The sequence below is a fragment of the Cherax quadricarinatus genome, chromosome 21, assembly GCF_038502225.1.
Source record: "Cherax quadricarinatus isolate ZL_2023a chromosome 21, ASM3850222v1, whole genome shotgun sequence".
Classification (NCBI taxonomy): Eukaryota; Metazoa; Arthropoda; class Malacostraca; order Decapoda; family Parastacidae; genus Cherax; species Cherax quadricarinatus.
In genome coordinates, this window is record NC_091312.1 from 5,294,379 (window position 1) to 5,321,424 (window position 27,046).

Here is a 27,046-nt window from a genome sequence, read left to right on the forward strand (position 1 = left end):
TGATAATTGCAGTAATGTACAACCCACCACAGAACTGCAGGAGGCCAAGAGAAGAATACGATGAGAACAACAGAGCAATGGTCGACACACTAGCTGAGGTGGCCAGGAGAGCACACATGGGGGGAGCAAAGTTACTAGTTATGGGTGATTTCAATCACAAGGAGATTGACTGGGAAAACCTGGAGCCCCATGGGGGTCCCAAAACATGGAGAGCCAAGATGATGGATGTGGTACTGGAAAACCTCATGCATCAACATGTTAGAGACACTACCAGAGAGAGAGGAGAGGATGAACCAGCAAGACTGGACCTTGTATTCACCTTGAGTAGTTTGGACATCGAGCATATCATGTATGAAAGGCCCCTGGGAGCTAGTGATCATGTGGTTCTGTGCTTCGACTACATAGTTGAGCTCCAAGTGGAGAGAGCAGCAGGAATAGGGTGAGAAAAACCAAACTACAAAAGGGGGAACTACTCAGGCTTGAGGAACTTCTTTCAAAACATTCAGTGGGAGAGGGAACTGACAGGAAAACCAGTAAAAGAAATGATGGACTATGTGGCAACAAAATGCAAGGGGGCAGAGGAGAGGTTTGTTCCCAAGGGAAACAGAAATAATGGGAAGAACAGAACGAGTCCTTGGTTCACCCAAAGGTGTAGGGAGGCAAAAACTAGGTGTACTAGAGAATGGAAAAGGTACAGAAGACAGAGAACTCAGGAAAATAAAGAGATTAGCCGAAGAGCCAGAAACGAATATGCACAGATAAGAAGGGAGGCTCAGCGGCAATACGAAAATGACATAGCATCGAAAGTCAAGACTGACCCGAAGCTGTTGTACAGCCACATCAGGAGGAAAACAACAGTCAAGGACCAGGTAATCAGACTGAGGAAGGGTGATGGGGAATTCACAAGAAACGACCGGGAGGTATGTCAGGAGCTCAACACAAGATTTAAAGAAGTATTTACAGTGGAAACCAGTAGGACTCCAGGAAATCAGAGCAGGGGGGTGCACCAGCAAGTGCTGGATGAGGTACATATAACCAGGGAGGAGGTGAAGAAGCTGCTATGCGAACTTGACACCTCAAAGGCGGTGGGACCAGACAACATCTCTCCGTGGGTCCTTAAAGAGGGAGCAGAGATATTGTGTGTACCGTTAACAAAGATCTTCAACACATCATTTGAAACTGGGCAACTCCCCAAGGTATGGAAGATGGCAAATGTAGTCCCAATTTTTAAAAAGGGAGACAGACATGAGGCACTAAACTACAGACCTGTATCACTAACGTGTATAGTATGCAAGGTCATGGAGAAGATCATCAGGAGAAGAGTGGTGGAGCACCTGGAAAGAAACAAGTGTATAATTGACAACCAGCATGGTTTCAGGGAGGGAAAATCCTGTGTCACAAACCTACTAGAATTTTATGACAAGGTGACAGAAGTAAGACAAGAGAGAGAGGGGTGGATCAACTGCATTTTTTTGGACTGCAAGAAGGCCTTCGACACAGTTCCTCACAAGAGGTTACTGCAAAAGTTAGAGGATCAGGCACACATAACAGGAAAGGCACTGCAATGGATCAGAGAATACATGACAGGGAGGCAACAACGAGTCATGGTACGTGACGAGGTGTCAGAGTGGGCGCCTGTGACAAGTGGGGTTCCACAGGACCTGTGCTGTTCTTGGTATATGTGAATGACATAACGGAAGGGATAGACTCAGAAGTGTCCTTGTTTGCGGACGATGTGAAGTTAATGAGAAGAATCAAATCGGATGAGGATCAGGCAGGACTACAAAGAGACCTGGACAGGCTACAAGCCTGGTCCAGCAACTGGCTCCTTGAGTTTAACCCTGCCAAATGCAAAGTCATGAAGATTGGGGAAGGGCAAAGAAGACCGCAGACACAATATAGTTTAGATGGCCAAAGTCTGCAAACCTCACTCAAGGAAAAAGATCTGGGGGCGAGTATAACACCGAGCATATCTCCCGAGGCGCACATCAATCAGATAACTGCTGCAGCATACCGGCGCCTGGCAAACCTACGGATAGCGTTCTGATACCTCAGTAAGGATTCATTCAAGTCTCTGTATACCATTTACGTCAGGCCCATACTGGAGTATGCAGCACCAGTTTGGAATCCACACCTAGTCAAGCACGTCAAGAAATTAGAGAAAGTGCAAAGGTTTGCAACAAGACTAGTCCCAGAGCTACGGGGATTGTCCTACGAAGAAAGGTTGAGGGAAATCGGCCTGACGACACTGGAGGCCAGGAGGGTCAGGGGAGACATGATAACGACATATAAAATACTGCGCGGAATAGACGAGGTGGACAAAGACGGGATGTTCCAGAGATGGGACACAGACGCAAGAGGTCACAATTGGAAGTTGAAGACTCAGATGAATCAAAGGGATGTTAGAAAGTATTTCTTCAGTCATAGAGTAGTCAAGCCGTGGAATAGTCTAGAAAGTGAAGTAGTGGAGGCGGGAACCATACATAGTTTTAAGGCGAGGTATGATAAAGCTCATGGAGCAGGGGGAGAGAGGACCTAGTAGCAGTCAGTGAAGAGGTGGGGCCAGGAGCTATGACTCGACCCCTGCAACCACAAATAGGTGAGTACACACACACACACACACACACACACACACACACACACACACACACACACACACACACGGTAATGCATTATTTACAGCTAGCAAAGTCAGGGTATTTCTCCAGAATGGTCTGTAATATACGACTGTGGATAAAATACTTTGCCATTTCTTGAACACTTCTGAGTGAGTTGTTTCTAAATTCATTAATTTTATCGCACTCCAGTACATAATGACGCAGGGTGTGACAATAGTCCATCTGGCCCGGTGGCCTGGTGGCTAAAGCTCCCGCTTCACACACGGAGGGCCCGGGTTCGATTCCCGGCGGGTGGAAACATTTCGACACGTTTCCTTACACCTGTTGTCCTGTTCACCTAGCAGCAAATAGGTACCTGGGTGTTAGTCGACTGGTGTGGGTCGCATCCTGGGGGACAAGATTAAGGACCCCAATGGAAATAAGTTAGACAGTCCTAGATGACGCACTGACTTTCTTGGGTTATCCTGGGTGGCTAACCCTCCGGGGTTAAAAATCCGAACGAAATCTTATCTTATCTTATCTTACATTTCATTTGGTCTACATCTGGTGGTGGTGATTTAACCTGCCAAAGATACTTGTAACCCAGCCGGAGCCGGGCGGTAGTGACATCCAAGAGTCTGCTTATTTTGTTGGATGCACCATAGACATGGGGCTCCTCCTGCGTGATAGAATGATGATAGATGGACTGAGTGGTGTCAATCTCCCCGAGTCTTAAGTCAAAATTCAGTTGTAGTTCTTTTCGTATTATTGCTCTCAAACTACTACATGACAAGCCAAGATTGTAATCTACTCCCTCTTTGAAAGCATACAGCTTAGCCAATTTATCAGTTCTATCATGCATCTGAAGACCAATGTGAGATGGAATCCACAGCATGTGCACTCTGACTCCACTGTCCACAATCTTACCATACTTATGCCTGGCTTCTGACACAAGCATGCCACAATTTATACTTAATGAGTTGAGAGCATTTATGGATGACAGAGAATCAGTTACAATTAAACTGTCAATCTTAGATACATAGATGCATTTCAGTGCAAGGAGTATGGCAAACAGTTCTGTCTGAAGGGTAGAGGCGCAATTATTAATGCGTGCTCCAATTTCTTTAAGAGAGCCATCACTCTGTACGACAACAGCAGCACTACCAGCTGCACCAGTGGAGTGGTGAACAGAACCATCAACGTAAATAATTTGTGAGAGTGTGTGCTGTGTGACTAAGTTATCAATACAGCTCAAGGCATCATGTTTGGCTTCAAGGCGAAGTTTTGGTTGTGATTTAAGAAGTAGTTTGGGGGGAAATGGAGGAATGGTAGTTTGGAATGGGGTAATATCCCATGGAGTGGAGAAGTGCCGCTGTTGCCTTACTTGACATAGATCATGTATCTGATTCATGCGGAGGTCGATTCCAGTTTTTTCGATCCATCTGGAGGAGTGTTAACCAGTGCTGAGGAAAGTTTGGAGGGCTTCTGTGCAAGGGTTTGAATGGGCTTGCCTGAGCATATTAACCCCAATTAGGATATTTCTTTCAGTAACACGATCTCTGATGCTTGGAATATCAAGTTCTTTTTGCATATTTAAAATTTTGGCAGTACGAGGGCATCCTAAAATGATCCTCATTGCTTCGTTCTGCAGTTTTTCCAGCCCTCCAAGCTTCCAGTCAGACACAAGAGCAAGTAGTGGTGCAGCATAATCAACTGATGATCTAACATAAGCAAGATACATCATTTTCACAATTTTAACATTAGCACCATACCTGGAGTGAAAACCTGCCACAACTCTAAGTGCTCTCAGCCTTTCTTTGTATTGGTGACAAAGTCTCGTTACAACAGGTCCAAATAGTGGAACCTCAAAGCCTAGATACCTGTATCTGCTTACATATTCTAGAAGAGACCCATCATGCAATTGGATCTGACGAACTGTGCCTCTCTGTCGAGGAGGACGCCTATTGAGTATCTTTGTTTTATCAGTAGAAATTATCAACCCCAGGTCCTGACACGAGGCTAGTACATGATTAAGAATGTTTTGGGTGTTGGAGAATCCGGTGGTGTGAATCATTATATCATCAGCAAAACTAATCATATAATAATGGGGCTGACTAAGCATAGCATTAAGTAATGCACACCTCCCTGTGGGGTTCCTAATTCAAAGTCTTTAGTTACACTTCTATGTCCCTGGAACAATACAGACGATTCTCTGTTGGACAGGTAACCTTTAATCCAGCGGAGAAGCCATCCTCCAACGTCCATTCTGGCAAGTTCACTAATGATTACATGTCGGTTGGCTACATCGAAAGCGGATTTAAGGTCAAGGAAGGTAGTGTATGAGCTGTCAGTGTGCAGGGTGAGAAAGGTGGCTATGCAATGATGCACGCTCCTTCCATGCATGAAACCATGTAACCGGGGAGACAAAAATTGTTTGATTCTGTACATGAGACGATTAAGAATCATTCTCTCAAATGTTTTACACAAGCAGCTAGTAAGAGATATTGGGCGAAATGCATTTTGTTGATTGGGCTTAGGAATTGGAATGATGAGGCTGTTGGTCCAAGATTGAGGGAGCTCCCAGTTACATAGCTCATGTTATATAATTCAAGTAATGGATTACCTGGTACTCGACACAGCAATCTGAGTATGTTGTAAGTAATACCATCCTCACCAGGCGACGTGGAGTTGCCCTTAGTTAGTGCTGCATAAAGTTCATAATTAGTGAATGGAATGTTGCAGTCATCTTCTTTGCTGAGCATAAAGCAAACAAGTCTCTCCCTTATATCATATTTGTCATTTAATTTTTCCTGTGTGGTACTGGGAAGATTGTCATAGCTAGATGTAGCAGCCCAAGCATTAACTCATTCGCCCTATGTAAGGGATGAGGGTGCGCGATCTGCCCAGTTCTGTTACCCTTAATTCTATTTATGTCCCTCCATGCCCGGCTAAGTGGGGTGTGAGCATTTTTTCCCAGTCTGTTTGCCGCAGCTCTGTCATACGCTCTCTGGCAGCAGCAAGGGCAGTTTGGAAGAGCCTCAGCATTCCAGGGGTACGATGTTTTCTATAGGCTAGGCCTAGTCTGCGAGCAGTACGTTTCAGTGTACAAAGTTTAGAATCATTGTAATAAGTATGGTTTTTGAAGGAGGTATGATTATTATGGAAGTCAGTTGGGTTTAGAGTAGTAGGAGGTTTCAGTGGCGGCTCTAAGTAGTTCTGAATACTGCTCACAAGGTCATTGTTAAAGGTCTCAACAGAGGAACACTCATAGGAATTATACCAGTCAGTCACATGTGCAACAAAGTCATCATGCTGATCAGTGGGAACATTAAAACATTTCCGTTTGAATATCCCACCAAGAAGGATAGTATTACCAATATCTAGTGAGGTTAGCCTAGGGAAATGGTCAGATGCTATATCTGTTACAATGGAAGACTCACAGCGGGCAGAGATAATGTTGAAGCCCAGGCACAGATCAAGGACGCCTCCATAGATATGTGTGGGTTCAAGGTCACCTACAATTTGCACGTTATCATGACTGTAAGAGTGACAACAGTTGATTGCCATTACGATTACCAAACTGTGAGTTTCCAATGCTTTTGTGTCTCGCATTGTAATCGCCAGTAATAAGAGTAGGTTCAGAATGAGCACAAGTTGGGAGCTCCAAGTAATTAAACATATCAGCAGGAGCATACAAGTTAAATACGTTGAGAGCAGAGTTCCCTATTTTTGGTATATGTGAATGACATCATGGAAGGGTTAGACTCAGAAGTGCCCTTATTTGCAGATGATGTGAAGTTAATGAGGAGAATTAAATCAGATGAGGATCAGTCAGGACTTCATAGAGACTGGACAGGCTGGACACCTGGTCCAGCAACTGGCTTCTCAAATTTAACCCCACCAAATGCAAAGTCATGAAGATTGGGGAAGGGCAAAGAAGCCCGCAGACGGAGTATAAACTAGGTGGCCAAAGACTGCAAACCTCGCTCAAGGAGAAAGATCTTGGGGTGAGTATAACGCTGAGCACGTCTCCGGAAGCACACATCAGCCAGATAACTGCTGCAGCATATGGGCGCCTGGCAAACCTGAGAACAGCGTTCCGATACCTTAATAAGGAATCGTTCAAGACACTGTGCACCATGTATGTCAGGCCCATACTGGAGTATGCAGCACCTGTTTGGAACCCACACTTGATCAAGCACGTCAAGAAATTAGAGAAAGTGCAAAGGTTTACTACAAGGTTAGTTCCAGAGCTAAGGGAAATGTCCTACGAAGAAAGGTTAGGGGAAATCGGCCTGATGACACTGGAGGACAAAGGGGTTAGGGGAGACGTTATAACAACATACAAAATACTGCGTGGAATAAACAAGGTGGACGGACAGGATGTTCCAGAGAGGGAACAGAGACACAAGGGGTCACGATTGGAAGTTGAAGACCCAGATGAGTCAGAGGGATGTTAGGAAGTATTTCTTCAGTCATAGAGTACAGTGGACCCCCGACCTACGATATTAATTCCTCTCCTGAGAGCCCATTGTAAGACAAAATGATCGTAGGTTGAATTAATTTTCCGCATAAGAAATAATGGAAATCAAATTAATCCATTCCAGACACCCCAAAGTATGAAAAAAAATTTTTACTACATGAAATATACATTTCCCTACACAAAAAAAGGAGGAGACATGCATAATATATATTATTGCATAATGAAGAATAAATGACACTTACCTTTATTGAAGATCTGTTGATGAGTGATGGGGGAGATGATGAGGAGGGGAGATGATGGAGGTTATTATTTTTTGGAAGGGGAATCCCCTTCCATTAGGACTTTAGGTAGCAAGTCCTTTCCTGGGGTTACTTCCCTTCTTCTTTTAATGCCACTGGGAACAACTTGAGTCACTGGCCCTCTTGTCGCACCAAAAATCTGCCCATAGAGCTCTGTACCTCTCGTTCCTTTAAGATTTTTCTAAAGTGGCTCACAACATTGTCATTGTAAAAGTCACCAGCATGGCTTGCAATAGCTGTTCCAGAGTGATTTTCTTCCATAAAGGTTTGCAGTTCAACCCACTTTTCACACATTTCCTTAATCTTTGAAGAAGGCAATTTCCTCAATTTCTCTCTCCCCTCCTCTGAAGCAGTTTCCTCAGGTCTGGCCTCTTGCTGCTGCAGATGCTCTTGCAGCTCATCAGTGATTAGTTCTTCATCATCCTCCTCCACCAACTCTTCCACATCCTCCAACTCCAAGGACTTCCCCAGTGCCACAGTAGATTCCGCAACTGGCATAGGCTCCTGAGGGTTAGCCCCAAACCCTTCAAAATCCCTCTCTTCTACACATTCTGGCCATAATTTCCTCCAAGCAGAGTTCAAGGTCCTCTTAGTCACTCCCTCCCAAGCCTTACCTATAAGGTTTACACAACTGAGGATACTAAAGTGATCTTTCCAAAACTCTCTTAGGGTCAGTCGAGTGTCTGAGGTCACTTCAAAGCACTTTTGAAACATTGCTTTGGTGTACAGATTTTTGAAATTTGAAATGACCTGCTGGTCCATGGGCTGGAGGAGAGGAGTGGTATTAGGAGGGAAAAACTTGATTTTGATAAAACTCAAGTCCCCCCAAATTCGCTCTGCCAAGTCTGAAGGATGACCAGGAGCATTGTCTAATACCAGGAGGCGCTTAAGGTCCAATTTATTTTCCAAGAGGTAATTTTTCACAGTGGGGCCAAAGACCTGGTAAAACCAGCCATAGAAAAAGTCCCTAGTGACCCATGGCTTACTGTTTGCCTTCCACATCACACACAAATTAGCCTTGATGACATTGTTTTTCCTGAACACCCTGGGAGTTTTAGTGATACACGAGTAGAGGCTTCACTCTGTAATCCTCACTTGCATTACTACACAAAAAAAGAGTAAGCCTGTCTTTCATAGGCTTGTGTCCTGGGAATGCTTTTTCCTCCTGTGTAATGTAGGTCCTGTTTGGCATTTTCTTCCAAAACAGGCCTGTTTTGTCACAATTAAACACTTATTGGGGTTTGAATCCTTCACCCTCTATGTACCCCAGGAATTCCTGCACATATTTTTCAGCCACTTTTTGGTCCGAACTGGCAGCCTCGCCATTCCTTATTACACTATGTATGCCACTACGTTTTTTTAATCTCTCAAACCAACCTTTGCTAGCCTTAAATTCACTCACATCGCCACTAGTTGATCGCTTGAGAGATACAATCTCCTGATATCTGTTTTTCGTTTATCCACACCAATAACAGTCTCTCAACATCTTCGAGCACTTGCAATCTGTGTTTCGTAAGATAGTTGCATCTTTTGTAATAACAGCTTCCTTGATTGCCTGTTTGTTGGCCAGGATAGTAGAGATGGTTGATTGGGGTTTGTTGTACAACCTGGCCAGCTCAGAGGCACACACCCGACTTTCGTATTTATTTACTATCTCCTTCATTTCAATAGTAATTTTCACCCTTTTTACCGCAGGGTTGGCACGTGAAGCTTTCTTTGGGCTCATGGTGGCTTATTTAGCAGTTAGAAGCACTAAAAACACTGGAATAATACGAAATGTTCTGAATGTATGCATGGGAGCGACCTCTCTGGCTTGTAAACACTGGCAGTTTTAATTTCCTCATGTTTTCCATATCAGAGTAATTGAAATTTCTAACTAACTGAGGGCAGGCCAGCTGAGGTGCACTCAGGGCAATCAGACACGTGGACGCGTACCGGACGAATGCTGTAGGTCGAGTTTTTCAACGTATGTCGGGGTCAAATTTTTACGCTGAAAAGCATCATAGGTCAATTTTAACGTAGGTTAGGGACATCATAGGTCAGGGGTCCACTGTAGTCAGGCAGTGGAATAGCTTAGCAAGTGAGGTAGTGGAGGCAGGAACCATACATAGCTTTAAGATGAGGTATGATAAAGCTCATGGAGCTGGGAGAGAGAGGACCTAGTAGCACTCAGCTCCTGGCCCTGCCTCTTCACTGAGTCTCGACCCCTGCAACCACAATTAGGTGAGTACAGACTTTGCAAAAGCTTTGACAAATGTGACCTTGGTGTAATAGCGCACAAAATAAGTGATAAAGGAATAACAGGAAGAGTTAGTAGATATGTCTGTAATTTCCTAACAAATAGAACACAAAGAGTAGTAGTAAACAGTGTAAAGTGTGAGGTAACTACGGTGAAAAGCTCTGCTCCACAAGGCACAGTGCTCACTCCCATCCTGTTCCTCATCCTCATATCTGACATAGACAGGGATGTAAGCCACAGTACTGGATCTTCCTTCGCAGATGATACCCAAATTTGCATGACTGTGTCTTCCATTGAAGACACTGCAAGACTCCAGGCGGACATCAACCAGATCTTTAAATGGGCCACAGATAACAATACGAAGTTCAATGATGAGAAATTTCAATTACTCTGATATGGAAAACGTAAGGAAAGTAAAACTGTATTGGAGTATAAAACAAATTGGAGTATAAAACGAAAAACTAATGTAAAAGACCTGGGAGTGATAATGTCAGAGGATCTCACCTTCAAAGACCACAACATTGTATCAGTTGCATCTGCTAGAAAAATGACAGGATGGATAAAGAGAACCTTCAAAACTAGGGATGCCAAGCCTATGATGACACTCTTCAGATCTCTCATTCTATCTAGGCTGGAATATTGCTGCACACTGACAGCACCTTTCAAGGCAGGTGAAATTCCTCAACTAGAAAGAAAAATGTGACAACAATTCTCACTTTGGGGGATATCTAATAATAAGTCACAAGTTTATGAGACTACAGATGTTGCCACTCCTGCTGTTGTTTGTGCACTTTTGAGGTATATACACACAATAATGAAGCTGAAGAGGAAAATACTGTTTTTTTTCCTTTAATATTTACCTTGTTGGATCCTACTGGCCCCTCTAGGGAGGTTCCTCGATGCTATTGAGGGGGCTCTTGATGTCGAAAATTGGAGCTGCATTGTCTTCTCTTTGATCAAGCCTGTTTGCCTACCATTCCCCCAGGTGCAGTGTGATCCTTATAGCACTTGGAATGATATGGATTGTACACCTCTGTTAGCGTGTGTACAGATTGTACATACCTGTGTTGGTGTGTGTACAGCTCGCACATACCTGTGATAAACTAACATTAAGATTCGAGTTATTTATATGAAACTCTAAACGGTTAAACACATTTAAGATCCTTGGTTCAGTTTTGGAGATTTGATTTTCTGTTCCTTGAGACTGAGGTGGCCGGGTGGTAACACCTATTGACTCGTCACAATGGCCAAGGATTCCATCCACTTGCTCTAAAGGACCTCAATGGAAATAAGTCACTCTGTCTGACTTTTTTGGGTTATCCTAGGTTCTCTACACATATGCTGCTATGTATGATAATTCTATGTAACTGTATTTGTGTATACCTGAATAAACTTACTTACTAAACGTGCAAGGGGATTTATGAGCATGTCGGGCGCACGTGTAAAAGAATTTAATTAAGAACGTTCCATCAGTTCATGCATCATCAGCAACTGTTACTTGCTGGGAAACACGTACCCGAATCACTGGAAACTTGACAAACCCTTTGAGGCTGGTGAAAGGCTTTTGATCCAAGGAATTGGAGCTACACTTCCTCTCCTTGGGTTACCTCCCATTCCCTGTACTATGTATGACCCCATGGGTTTACTGTTTCTACGTGAAAAAATAATGTACTTAAGACATTTCAAATTATAACCCAGACTCTCATTACACTCAAGCCTCTTCAAGGGGAGCTCCTTGTAGTGGTGAAGAGGCTCTTGGTCTGAGGAATTGGACCTCTTGGTCTTCTTCCCCTGACTGAACCTAATTATCCCCCACCCTCCCTTCCCTACCCCACCCTCTCCATACTCCCCTTACTTGGTAGATCGTCACATGCAGCATTCTCCACCTGACCCAGTATTCTCAACCTGACTTTATCCTATAAATACTCACATACCCTCCGCCTAGGTAGATCTGTTTGTGACTTGATAAAGCCTACTGTGTGGGCAAAATGTTGTCAATAAAGGATCACATTATACTGTTTGTGAGTTTATATTTCCACTCTTTCCATCACATTTGACTGAGTTTGTGTGGTTTTGAATCTTCCTTTCTTGCACCATAAAACATAAACATTCATTATCGCATCACAAGGCATTATCATTCATTGGTGCATCACAAGGTATTGTCATTCATTATCACATCATAAGGCATTAGCATTTATTATTACATCATAAGGCATTATCATTCATTATCATACCACAAGGCATTAACATTCATTATCATACCACAAGGCATTAACATTCATTATCACACCACAAAGCATTAACCTTGATTTGAATGTTGCCTAATTTGTCTAAGCAACCTCATTGCCAAATGTATCACTTCCTGATACTATTTATGTTGAAATGAAAAATTTACATCTTCAAATGATGGAGATGTCTTTATGAAATTTCCCTTTCTCCTATGTATGGGATAGGCTGTCCTGAGAGATGACAGTTCCTAAGTGATACTAACTCCTGCTGTGCTGGAAGGAAACTTTTGAAGCTGCTGTAGCTGGTGTACCCTTGATGGAATTCTTGACAGTATCCTTGTTGCCCCACTGAGGTCTCCCAGCTCACCTTATACACCTAAGCCCATCCTGTGTAATGAAATATAACAGGGAACCCTAGCTATCTCTTGTACCCACTGTGTAATTATCATCGAGAATAGGTTAAGAATACACTGTTGAAGTATCCAGTTTTGTTAAAAAAAAAAAACTCATCATTTTTGTTGCTGTGCAAAATGGAATTCTAGGAACTGTGAATAAAGAAAGTCACTGATTATTTTTCCACTATACTTAACTTGATACTGCCTCTATTATTATTTTATTATTCTTTAATCATAATAAGGACTAAACCCATTTGAGTCGTTCAGCACTATGGAAACCTGTTAAACATTTTTCACTTTGGCAGGCTTGATGGGCTTTTGTCCTGAAATAAATCTTGAAAATTATTACTTGCATTCAGTATTCATTTCACTTTCTCATGTTTCCTAATACTGCCGTTCTTAGTACATACTATAATAATCACTGTCCGGTTTAGGAATCTTGGTCCGAGACAAGGCTAAGAAGTTGATGATCTCTGGAATCATTTAACAGATATACTGTAGATAGACGTATCTTTTGTTTTGAGCACAGCATTGTGATCTGCTAATGTTGTCTGTTTTCCCGTAGCTTGAGCAACCAAGATGACCAGTGGAAGGATGGCAACCTAGGTGGTGCAGGAGTGAAGAAAGTATGCCCAGGACACATACACCAGCAGAGAGTATACGCAACCCTCTAACTAATAGTCATGCCAGGACAAGGCCCTGTTGGGTCAGTTGACTAATTTCCAGAGTCAGTAGCCCTAATACACCATACAGAGCCTTGGGTACAAGTGTCTTACGACAAGCCCGCTCAGCCATGTTGCAGTGTCTCAGTGTGGGGTGGACACCTGGTTATTTTCCTTACCTATGTGCCAAGACGTTCCCATGATGAAGAGCATTGTGATAGCCTGTATGACAGATGGAGTCTACATTTTGCCAGGCAGAAAAAAACAGCAATGAGAGTATTGAAAACCCAACTGTATGATGGACTTACATAGTATGGGCAAGCAAATCTGGAAGAAACTGGCATTTTGATGATACAATATATTTGGCATTATGCATGAAAATTATAAATTAGGGTCTTGTGTATATTTCTCATGCAGCCCATGGGTCCTGTGTGTATGGCCTTCTTCCCTTACCTTGTATTACACTGTTTCCATTCCTACACTGAGTTATTAATGGCACTCTTATGACATAAAATAAGTATCATATACTGTATGTATATTGTACAACAAAACTTGCAGTACAGTGATGTATATTGGAAATAATTGAACAAATACCAATTTCGTACATTTAGTTCTGTTGTATACGTACATTTGGGAGGACGACTGCAGCTATCTCATGAGACCCTTGGTCTGAGGGAAGTGGTATATATTGTGCTGTAAACAGTAGTTGTGTAGTATAATATTAAGTTATTTGAGCATCTGTTAGGTATATGGCCTGCATACAGGCTATAAGAGATGACTTAAAGGGCCTCAAACACAAGTGCAGTTCTTTATAATGAATGGTATCAAAGCCTGAAAGAATAGACGTGGAAGCAAAAGAGTATACACTGTGTAGTTTAGATTAAATTAATGCCAAATAAACACAGAGTATATTTCTCTTATTGGTTCCTCCCTCAGGAAAAATGAGTATTTTAGTGCAGCAAATTTGTTCTTCTAAGAATCTGCTTTTAAGGAGGCTATAAGCTATGACATGCTGCAGTCAAAGGCCAAGGAATTTAAGTTTGGAAAGCTGTAGCAGGAAAACCATTTAGGAATAGTATAGACTGGGGCATGACAGGGAACTGCATGGAAGTTAGTTTGATTTCTATATAGAGAACTTGAAGCAGTGAGGTGGCCAAGCTGAAAGTGCAGTCAATAGCCCATAGTAGTGATAAATCCACCAGGTGACTGTGCCTGTTAGGAATAGAATAAAATAGAAAAAATATCCATTAAGAAAAACAGAGGCAAGTCTTTTAATGGCCATTTAGAACTGAGTACATTAATGCTAAGTGCACCTTCTTGTTAAGCAAAGCTTGGGAAATGGCTGTTATTGGCTAGAACAAAAATGTCTTTTAAAGACCTTTATAAAAAGTGGTAGGAAGTAAGTGTGACAATACCACATGGTGTCAAGCTTTCTCAAGCTCTAAAAAAAAAATGGCCATAAAAAATGCCATGTATCAAAGCCATTGCAAATATATCAAGATAAAATACAGGATCTATAATGAAATAGCCACAATTATAACTGAACTGATTGAAGGTGGGTGGCAGGCAGGTAGGTGTAAATCAGTTAGTTCCACACAAGTTTTTTTAACCATAATTTTAAACAGTTTGCATATTGAACTGGTAAAAGCTGTGAATCTATAATAGGATGGGTTGTACTGAGAGGAGATAAGTGATGAAAGTATGTAACAACTCTTCAGTGGAAAGGGTGTCAGCAAAAAGAGAAAGGAGCGATGTGATTCTTATTGACAGTTTGTAAACTCACATTGACACCTTGAGCAGTGATGAGGGCTAGTATAGGAGTGTGGGGTGATGAAGATACATTAGTTTACTTCTATCAGGTCAAAGCCCTAAGAACAATGGCAGAAGAACCATTTGAGACGCAAGATAATTAGGGAGGTACTATCGTCCTACCAAGTGAGTGTAAAAAGGAAACCTGTTTTTGTTTTACATGATGGTAGGATTGCTGGTGTCTTTTTTCCATCTCATAAACATGCAAGATTTCAGGTACGTACATCTTGCTTCTTCTACTTAGGTCACACTACACATACATGTACAGTGGAACCTCGGCTTACGAACGACCCATCATGGGAATTTTTCAGGATGCGAACCATCGTTCGGTCGATTTTTTGCTTCTGGATACGAATGAAGTTTCAGGATGTGAACTTTCCCCTCAAGGGAGGTTCCTTAAATAAATAAATAAATAAATAAATAAATAAATAAAATATTTATTTCTTTGCAAGGGTTACAATGTGTGTTTACATATCATAATATGATTGGAGCAAAGAAAGCCACTATCATACCGAGGCATTTCGGGCAGACTTAATCTAATACTAATAGACTACTAAGTCTAGACAGGTGAAAAGTGTACTAGTAGTGGTTACCAATGTTTTGCTGATGGTGGCGCCAACTACTGGCAGCCTTTTGAAGTTTCTTCTTACTGTTATTATTATAATAATAATTAATAATAATAATATTATTATTATTATTATTAAATTGTACAGTGGACCCTCGGCCAACGATATTAACCCTTTGACTGTTTTGGTTGTACATATACCTCTTACGAGCCAGTGTTTCGGACGTATATATACTCAATAATTCTAGCGGCTTCAAATCAAGCAGGCGAAAGCTAGTAGGCCCACATGTGAGAGAATGGGTCTGTGTGGTCAGTGTGCACCACATAAAAAAAGTCCTGCAGCATGCAGTGCATAATGAGAAAAAAAAAATGACCGTTTTTTTTTGGATTAAAACACCGACTTTGAGGTGTATTTTCGTATAGTATTTATCGCTGTATTCTCATTTTCGTGGTCTCACATGATAAAATGGAAAACATATTGCAGAAATAAAGATGATTTTGATTAGTTTCATGATGAAAACGACCTTCAAATTGAGCTCAAAGTAGCAGAAATGTTCGATTTTTACCAATGTTCAAGAGTAAGCAAATCACACCACACGTCCAATACATGCCAACTGCGGAGCTTAATATTCTTTCACTAGTGCACTGATATTATTTATACCATTTTTACAATAATGCAGTAGTCTGCATAACAGTAAATTTTGTATTTTGTGTATGAATAAAATATCAAAATAGAAAGCAATAGTAATATAACAGGGGCCTAGAGACATGACTAATGAACAGAGGATATGTTATTTTAGTGCCAAGAATGCCTACGAACCCTTTTTTGAAATTGGCATCTTTTGTAATTTGCGTGAAATTAGCCAAATTGCCAATTTCTGACCACTTTATTGCATAGTTCAAATTGGTAAATTGGCAGTTTCTTGGACTCAACTGATAGAAAAAATGGAGTTCTAAAGAAATAGCTATGAGTTTGGTCAACTGGAACAACAGAATTGGCCAAAAACGGGGCTCAGTCAGCGAAATTGCCGATGCGTATGTGTCACCGAGACCGCTAACTTCGCGGGAGTGTAATTCTGAGTTTTCGACCAAATTTCGTACTTTTGGTGTCATTACCATCGGGAAAAATTCTCTATCATTTCATGAGATTTTTTTTTTTTTTCCCAAAAATTTTGCGACATAGAATGACAGTTTCAGAAAGGGGCTTGCAACAGTGAAAAGGTTAATCAGTTCCAGAGAGCTTGTCCTTAGCTGACTTTATCGTTAGCCGATTTAATTTTCTCCATAAGAAATAATGGAAATCCAATTAATCCGTTCCAGACAGCCAAAAGTATTAAAAAAAAAAAAAAAAAAAAAAAAAAAAAAAAATCATGAAATATACATTTCCCTACAAAGAAAATAATGAGACATGCACAATAACTGCATAAGTAAATGCTAAAATGACTTACTCTTATTGAAGAGTATTGATGAGTGATACATGAGTAAAGGCTACACTTTGCATTCCCCACTAGCATTACAACAAAACATGAGAGTTAGCCTGTCTTTCACAGGCTTGTGTCCTGGCAGTGCCTTTTCCTCCTGAGTAATGTAGGTCCTGTTTGGCATTTTCTTCCAGAACAGGCCTGTTTCATCACAATTGAACACTTGTTGGGGTTGGAATTTTTCAGCTTCGCCATGCCTTATCACACTGTGTATGCCACTACAATTCTTAACTCTCTCCCAACCTTTGCTGGCCTTAAATTCACCAATATGAGCACTAGTTCCAGGCATTTTTTCCTGTTCACCTGGGTGTTAGTCGACTGGTGTGGGTCACATCCTGGGGGACAAGATTAAGGACCCCAATGGAAATAAGTTACAGTCCTCGATGACGCACTGACTTTCTTGGGTTATCCTGGGTGGCTAACCCTCTGGAGTTAATTGTCTTGGTAATTGTTTCTCATTAAGCCACACCAACACACACACTCCACATCTTCGAGTAGTACAGCTGACTGTGGTACAGCAGCAGCAGCAGCTGACCGTGGTACAGCAGCAGCTGATGGTAGTGCAGCAACAGCTGACGGTGGTGCAGCAACAGCTGACGGTGGTGCAGCAACAGCTGACGGTGGTGCAGCAACAGCTGACAGTGGTGCAGCAACAGCTGACGGTGGTGCAGCAACATCTGACGGTGGTGCAGCAACAGCCGACGGTGATACAGCAGCAGCTGATGGTAGTGCAGCAACAGCTGACGGTGCAGCAACAGCTGACGGTGGTGCAGCAACAGCTGACGGTGGTGCAGCAACAGCTGACGGTGGTGCAGCAACAGCCGACGGTGGTGCAGCAACAGCCGACGGTGGTGCAGCAACAGCCGACGGTGGTGCAGCAACAGCCGACGGTGGTGCAGCAACAGCCGACAGTGGTGCAGCAGCAGCTGACCGTGGTACAGCAGCAGTTGACGGTGGTGCAGCAGCAGCTGACCATGGTACGATAGTATTTTGATAGTATATCTCGCCCTTTTTACCACAGGGTTTGCACTAGAAGCTTTCTTTGGGCCCATGGTGGCTTATTTAGCAGTTACAAGCACTAAAAACAATGGAATAACACAAAATGTATCGCATGTATGAGTGGAACTGTCCACTCTGGCTTGTAAACAATGGCACACTAGCTGAAGGCAGGGCAGCTGAGGCGCTCAGGCTGGCCAACGCATTCGGGACGAATGTTATTGGTCGAGCCAATATTTTTATGCAGAAATGCATCGTTAGGTGATTTTATTGTTAGACGATGCCAGCGTTGGTCAAGAGTTCACTGTATTATCATTATTATTATAATTATTATTAGTAGTAGCATGTACATGGTGATGGGCTCTTGATCTAGGGAATTGGATCTGTGCTCCAGTTCCCTAAATTCATAATACTAATAATATTATTATATGTATGTATTAATAATAATAATTATAACATGTATGAACTAATAATAATAATAATAGTAATAATAATACAGTATAATAGTAATAATAATATGTTGTCATTTTTAGACATTTTTATGAGTGACTGCAGCAGACCATTGGGATGTGTAATTTTGTCTTGTATTGTACAAATTTCTTACACAATGCCTCACCCAAAGAGGCAGTATTCATGTACAATCAGCAAGAAGCTCAGGAAGCGATTAGAAACTATGAAAAAAGCTAGAGAAACGAAGAAGGCAGCAGCATAGCGAGGCAGCTGGCCGCCGCCACCACCACCACTGTGGCCACAAGGATCATGTCTTCACCTATACAGTGGACCCCCGGTTAACGATTTTAATCCGTGCAAGAGGGCTCATCGTTATGCGAAATAATCGTTATGCGAATGAATTTTCCCCATAAGAAATAATGGAAATAAAATTAATCCGTGCAAGACGCCCAAAAGTATGAAAAAAATTTTTTTTTACCACATGAAATGTTAATTTTAATACACACAAACTGAAAAAGGCATGCACAATTAAATGACACTTACTTTTATTGAAGATCTGGTGATGATTGATGGGATGGGAGGAGGGGAGAGAGTGTGTTAGTGTTTAGAAGGGGAATCCCCTTCCATTAGGACTTGAGGTAGTAAGTCCTTTTCTGGGGTTACTTCCCTTCTTCTTTTAATGCCACTAGGGCCAGCTTCAGAGTCACTGGACTTCTTTCGCACAAGATATCTGTCCATAGTGGCCTGTACCTCTCGTTCCTTTATGACTTGCCTAAAGTGTTTCACAACATTGTCAGTGTAATAATCACCAGCACGGCTTGCAATAGCTGTGTGAGGGTGATTTTCATCCATGAAGGTTTGCACTTCAAGCCACTTAGCACAGATTTCCTTTATCTTTGTAGTGGGCAACTTCTTCAATTTTTCTCTCCCCTCCTCTGAACCAGTTTCCTCAGGTCTGGCCTCTTGCTCTTGAAGTTGATCTATCAGCTCATCAGTGGTTAGTTCTTCATTGTCCTCCTCCACCAACTCTTCCACATCCTCCCCACTAACCTCCAACCCCAAGGACTTTCCCAATGCCACAATGGATTCCTCAACTGGCACAGGATTCTCAGGGTTAGCCTCAAACCCTTCAAAATCCCTTTTGTCTACACATTCTGGCCACAGTTTCTTCCAAGCAGAGTTCAAGGTCCTCTTAGTCACTTCCTCCCAAGCCTTACCTATAAGGTTTACACAATTGAGGATATTAAAGTGATCTCTCCAAAACTCTCTTAGAGTCAGTTGAGTTTCTGAGGTCATTACAAAGCACCTTTCAAACAGAGCTTTTGTGTACAGTTTCTTGAAGTTGGAAATAACCTGCTGGTCCATGGGCTGCAGGAGAGGAGTGGTATTAGGAGGCAAAAACTTCACCTTAATGAAGCTCATGTCCCCATAAAGTCGCTCTGCCACGTCTGTAGGATGACCAGGGGCATTGTCTAACACCAGGAGGCACTTAAGTTCTAATTTCTTTTCAGTTAGGTAATTTTTCACATTGGGGGCAAATGCATGGTGTAACCAGTTATAGAAAAATTCCCTAGTGACCCATGCCTTACTGTTTGCCCTCCACAGCACACACAAATTATCCTTGAGGACATTCTTTTGCCTGAACGCTCTGGGAGTTTCAGAGTGATACACTAATAAAGGCTTCACTTTGCAATCACCAGTAGCATTGGCACACATCAACAAAGTAAGCCTGTCTTTCATAGGCTTATGTCCTGGGAGTGCCTTTTCCTCCTGAGTAATGTAGGTCCTGCTTGGCATTTTCTTCCAGAACAGGCCTGTTTCATCACAATTAAACACTTGTTCAGGTTTCAGTCCTTCAGTTTCTATGTACTCCTTGAATTCCTGCACATATTTTTCAGCCGCTTTGTGGTCCGAACTGGCAGCCTCACCATGCCTTATCACACTATGGATGCCACTACGCTTCTTAAATCTCTCAAACCAACCTTTGCTGGCCTTAAATTCACTCACATCATCACTAGTTGCAGGCATTTTTTTAATTAAATCCTCATGCAACTTCCTAGCCTTTTCACATATGATCGCTTGAGAGATGCTATCTCCTGCTATCTGTTTTTCATTTATCCACACCAATAAGAGTCTCTCAACATCTTCCATCACTTGCGATCTTTGTTTCGAAAACACAGTTGAACCTTTGGCAAGAACAGCTTCCTTGATTGTCTTTCTGGTGCCCACAATAGTAGCGATGGTTGATTGGGGTTTCTTGTACAGCTTGACTAGGTCGGCTATACGCACTCCACTTTCATACTTATCAATTATCTCTTTCTTCATCTCTATAGTAATTCTTACCCTTTGAGGTGTAGGGTTGGCACTAGAAGCTTTCTTGGGGCCCATGGTCACTTATTTTCCAGAAACAGCACCGAAAATACTGTAATAATACGAAATATTCCGAGTGTATGCTTGGATGTTACCGCGGAGGCTGGCTGGTAAACAATGGGACGGGGCGGCACATGTGAGGCTGGCTGAGGGCACATTGGACGCGTCTCGGACGAAAATCGGTAAGCGGGTTTTTAATCGGTATGCGCGGCAAAAATTTTGCGATAAAAGTAATCGTTATGCGGAAAAATCGCTATGTGATGCCATCGTTATGCGGGGGTCCACTGTATATACATCTGTCTTGACCACACCTGTGGTTACATATTGTAACAACCTCACTGCTAATTATAGATAAAAACAAGCTAGGTGTGGGGTTATGGACCGGGAAGATACTAGAGTGGGGGAGTAAATGGGGGGAGGGGCAGGATGCTGCTGCTGGCGTTGCCATCACTCTCCATATTATGGCCTATTTTATTCATTCTAGAGTATATATCATGTTTCTATGTTATTATTATTGTTTATTATGTCATATTAGATGAATTGTGATAGAGAACCAAGCCAAAGAGTTGATATTAGCATTTATTTATTTATTTATCATTATTTGAACATGATACATAGTTGTACAAAAGAAATACAGTGTTTGAGTGTACATGCCAGAAGCCCCTTGTATGCAGAGCATTATGGGCAGGCTTAAAATTAACTTAAGATTAACTAAGCAATGATATATTCAGTGGTAAAAATTACAGTAAACAAATTACAACATGAAATACAAATGAGTATTTCAAATAAGGAGCTTTATAGTTGTACAAATTTGTAGCACAATTTATAATATAATCCGGTCAAATCGAATAAAATCAATTATTTGTAGCGCAGAAACAGGTCATATGGTCATTAGATGAGTTACTGTGCATTCAAGGGAATGGAGTATTCTATTAGGTAATGTAATTACAAAAAACATAGCATTATTTTGTCATGCCTGCTGAGAGGCTGGAACGGATTAATTGCATTTCAATTGATCTAAATGAGGAAAATTGACTTGGCATACGAACAAATCAGGATACGAACAAGGTCATAGAATGGATCAAGTTTTTAAGCCGAGGTTCCACCGTACGTATATGTTTATGTATATACGCTCATCTGAGTTCTCTTTGATTTTATCTTAATAGTTTTTGTTCTTATTGTTTTTCCTTTCATATCCATGGGGAAGTGAAATAAGAATCTTTCCTCCATAAGCCATGCTTGCTGTAAAAGTCAACTAAAATGTCGGGAACAATGGGCTAGTAACCCCTTTTCCTGTATAGCCTACTAAAAAGAAAAAAGAAAACCATCAAAGTGGGATGTTTGAATGTGCATGGATGTTGTGTGAATGATAAGAAAGAGATGATTGTGGATGTTATGAATGAGAAGAAGCCAGATGTCCTGGCTTTAAGTGATTATTTGGCTTGGACTACCAGCAAGCATGTGTGAGCATGTTAGGAGTGAATGGAGATGGATGGCTTTATGGGGACTGACGAGCTGTTGGAGTGTGAGCAGGATAATATTTAGCGAAGGGATTTAGGGAAACCGGTTAGCCAGACTTGAGTCCTAGAAATGGGAAGTACAATGCCTGCACTTTAAAGGAGGGGTTTGGGATATTGACAATTTGGAGGGACTTCTAAACTGTCGTATCTGAGTGCCTCTGCAAAGACAGTGATTATGTGTGAGTGAGGTGAAAGTGTTGAATGATGATGAAAGTATTTTCTTTTTGGGGATTTTCTTTCTTTTTGGGTCACCCTGCCTCGGTGGGAGATGGCTGACTTGTTGAAAAAAATCTGGTACAAGGTGAGATTTGTCACTTGATATTTATTGATGATGATACTTTTGAGGGAGCCAGAAGAGAAGTTGCAGCAGTTGGAGTATGAGTTTTGGAGAATGCCTAAATGAAATTAAGTCGAAAGTGAATATAGAAACGAGCAAGGTGATGAAGGTCTAGGCACTTTAAGACTAGAGGAAAGTAATTTAGAAGAAGTGAATAAATTCAGATATTCCATGGGGATAAATCAGCAGATGGGTGCATGAAAGACAAGGTAATTTATAGAAAAGATTGAGGGGGAGGGGGGAAGTAGATGGCATGTCGAGGTATCTGGAAAGAATGAAGCTTATAGTGGAAGAAAAGGAGAATGTACCAAGTTTAATGGTGGTAACACTTGTGTAGGTGTGAGGTATGGCCCTCAAATGTTGCAGTGTGGAGGAGACTGAAGGCAGTGATTATGTTTGAGATACAGTAATACCCAGGTTTTTGTCCTTAATCCATTCCAGAAGGTCTGCCGAAATCGGAAATGGACGAAAACCGAAGTAATATTTCCCATAAGAAATAATGTAAATCCAATTAATCTGTTCCAGACACCCAAAAATATTAACAAAAATTACATTTATAAAAAATAACTATAGTGTTACATACAGAAAACAATGAGAAATAAATATAAAGCACTAATTTTAATGGATAAATGAACACTTAAATCAGTTTTACCTTTATTGAAGACTCTTGTTGGCATATTCTTTACGAGATCCGCATGCAACTGCCTTGCCTTTTTGCAAATTATCACCTCCACAACACTATCTCCCACTGTTTTTCATTGATCCACACCAACAACAACTTCTCAACATCTTTGATTGTTTGCCATCACTACCACCCTCTACCACCATCACTACCACCCTCTACCACCATCACTACCACCCTCTACCACCATCACTACCACCCTCTACCACCATCACTACCACCCTATACCTTTGTAGAGGGTGGTAGTGATATCTCTCCACAAAACTTTGCAACTCATTCTATGAGTTCTTGAATTCTGTCATGTTTCTCACCTTCTTTACCAAAGCACTGGCACTCTGAACTTTCTTTGGCCCCATGGTGGCTTATTTCACAGTTGCAATCAATAAACAAGGACAAAAAACAATAGATGAATGTGAGGAGTATTGATAACTCAACGAGAGACAGAGGCAGATTAAATCTGGCACATGTGAGAAGTGGCATCCTGAGCAGGTGGATGCGCCTGATATGGATGATTTCTGAGCAGATATACGAAGCCCGGGGGAAAATTTCACCCCAAAAAAGTGCTTGAAATCCAAATTGTAAGATTTCTGCACCGGATGAAAACCGGGGGTCCACTGTAGTGTGAGGTGTGAATTCTGTTACACAGATAAGGAGCAAGGAAATTAGAAGACACTGTGGTGGTATGGGATGTATAATTCAGAGAGAAGGAAGGGTTTGGTGAAAAGTTATGAGGTTATTGAAAAAGGATGGAATATGATAGGTTGACCAAGATGGTGTATAAATCTGGGATGGATGGAATATAGTGTAGGGGATGTCTCAGGAAGAGCTTGAGAGAGGTTGTGAAAAGTGGACATGTGTATGTGTGTTAGGTCAAGTGATCATTAACCCTTTGACTGTCGAAGGGCCAAATCCTGAAGTTGCTTCTGGTGTCGCAAAATATTCGAAAAAAAAAAAAATATTTTTTCTTATGAAATGATAGAGAATCTTTTCCCGATTGTAAAGACACCAAAAAAACGAAATTTGATGGAAAACTGACGGAATTACGCTCTCGCGAAGTTAGCGACTTCGGCGATATTTAAAAATCGGCAATTTCGCCCACTTTGAGCCCTATTTTCGGCTAATTCCGTTATTCCAGTCAACCGAACTCATAACTATTTCTTCAGAACTCTATTTTTTCTATCGATTGAGTACAAGAAACTGCCCATTTACCGATTTCAACTACCCAATAACATGGTCAGAAATTTGCAATTTGGCCAATTTCACGAAAATTAAAAAATACGACAATTTCAAAATAAGGTCCAGAATGAACAATGCAGACATTCCTGGCTCTAAAATAACATTTTCTTTGTTCATCAGTCATGTCTCCAGGTCCCTGTGATATTACTCTTGCTTTTTATTTTGAAATTTTATTCAAACAAAAAATAGAAGATTTACTGTTATGCAGACTACTGCAATACTGTAATAATTGTAAAAATTACATCAACCCATTCATGACTGCGTATTAGAATGGCTATTTGGACATTTATTGGACAATGACATCATTTGTTCACTTTTGAACATCGGCAAAAATCAAACATTTCCTGTACTTTGTGCTCCATTTCCAGGTTCTTTTTATAGTAAAATTAATCAAAATCACCTCCATTTCTATAATATAGTTTCCATTCTATCAAATGAGACCAAGAAAACGAGAATACAACCACAAATACTATACGAAAATAGACCACAAAGTCGGCATTTTAATTAAAAAAAACAGTCGGAGTTTTTTTTTTCTCATTATGCACTGCGTGCTCCAGGATTTTTTTTATGTGGTGCACACTGACCACACAGACCCATTCTCTCACATGTGGGCCTACTAGCTTTCTCCTGCCTGATTTGAAGCCGCTAGAATTTATGAGTATATATACGTCAAACACGGTACCTCGCAAACGTATATATACGGCCGCGACAGTCAAAGGGTTAAGTGGTATTTGATGTGCTGTAGGAGTGTGAATATGGTAACATATATGAAGGCATTCAGGGCAAACCATTTAGCCAGATGAGTTCTGGAGGTGGAAAGTACAGTGCCCACACTCTGAAGGATGAATTGGGAGATTTTGCTGTTAAGAGGGCCATCCAGTTGCGATGTATGTGCACTGATGGTAAGACAAATATTGAGCGGGTGATGGTGAATGTGTCACCTTTGGTTCACCCTATGTTGGTGGGAAACATCTGACAGAGTAAAAGAAAAAAAAAGTACAGGGGATAGGGAAATGAGTAGTATATTGTTTGAATAATGTGACTCGAAGGCTTTGTGCTTTGGCTTCAGTTTGTGTGTGTATATATATATATTTATATATAAAACAAATCTTTATGATTTTCAGGTGAGAATGAGAATGGAGCAGAAGGCAGTGGCTCCGATTCCCAGAGTGAGAGTGGTATTAGCAGCAGTAGTGGAAGTAGTATGAGTATTGCTGGCCAAAAACGAAAGAAGACTTGCTTGAGTGGATCAACAGGTCCACCCCGGCGGGGTAAAAAAAGGAGATCCGGTATATCTGCAAGGGAGAGAAACCTTCGGCGACTAGAGAGCAATGAACGTGAAAGAATGCGAATGCACTCCCTCAACAAGGCTTTCCAGGTAGATAACAAAGATTGGGAGTAGTTGATGGTATCAGAAAGTAAGATGCATATTATAATAATAATTTGTAATGTAGTTTACAAAGTTAGAATATACAAAACAAAATGTATAAACATTGAACAGTCAGAGCTGTAGTACGTATTTGTAAAGCCTTTGATAACCACAGCACTTTCATCAAGTCAGAGACTTCATGGAAGTCACCACAAAGTTAGACTTGATGGAGAGGTTTTGCCTACAGCAGGGGGGAGGCTTTTTCACTTCAGTACAAAGAACAAAGAAATGGTATATATAGGAGAAAGTGACATGAGCTGGGTAGGGGTCAGATCCAGTGATGTCAAGTGCTTATGTAGTGTGTGGTGGAGTAGAATCAGCTGGCAAACACTCCTGAGATGCTAAAGTTACCCAAGATTTGGGTAACTTTAGCATCTCAGGCAGTGTCTGGGCGGCAGTGTCTGGGCGGCAGTGTCTGGGTGGCAGTGTATCTGCAGATTGTCCTAAATGTTCAATTTGGTCCCTTTCCAAGTGTCCCTGTGTATTTTTGTGTTTTACACGAGTATTATTCAAACACACTACTGCATGTGTATTTGTGGTTCAAGCTCCAGGATGTGCCGTATCACATCCTCTGCAAAGACAAAGACAAAGATTTCTTTCTTTGCAAAGGTTACAATGTGTAATTATATTTCTGATGTGCTAGATACAAAGAAAGCCACTATCGTCCCAGGGCATTTCAGGCAGACTAATCCTAATACTTAAGACTACTTAATTAAGTCTAGACAGAATAAAGGTGGTTAATTTTTAATTATACAATATTTAATCTTATTACTAATGCAAGGTAGTCAAAATTTGAAAGTTTAAAAGATTAATATTTTTGGTGTTGCACATAACGAGAAACAATATTACGTATAAGTACATAGTACAATTATACATTATGCAATATACATTATAAAATTAATAATGTCACAAACAAAATTAAAAGTAATACAATTAATAATGGTACAAATTGATAAGGGGAAAAAGGCGAGTGGTGCACTTAGGAGTCTGTGGAAACAAAGAACTTTGTCCATGGAAGCAAAGAAGGGAATGTATGAGAGTATAGTTATACCAACACTCTTGTATGCATGAAACATGGGTGGTGAATGTTGCAACAAGGAGAAGGCTGGAGGCAGTGGATATGTCATGTCTGAGAGCAATGTATGGTGTAAATTTAATGCAGAGAATTCATAGTTTGGAAATTAGGAGGAGGTGCAGGATTACCAAGGGCTGAAGAGGAATTGTTGAGGTGGTTTGGACATGTAGAGAGGTTGGAACAAAATAGAATG

At 41.3% G+C, this 27,046-nt stretch overlaps 1 protein-coding gene across 1 annotated transcript in view; it reads left to right on the forward strand.

Annotated features, from left to right (window-relative positions):
• LOC128689070 (class A basic helix-loop-helix protein 15) overlaps positions 1 to 27,046 on the forward strand; it is a 106,144-nt gene that overhangs the window by 51,915 nt on the left and 27,183 nt on the right. The window contains exon 4 of the mRNA XM_053777148.1: positions 25,474 to 25,727. Within this exon, the coding sequence (XP_053633123.1) occupies positions 25,474 to 25,727 (254 nt within the window). The remainder of the gene's footprint in view (positions 1 to 25,473; positions 25,728 to 27,046) is intronic.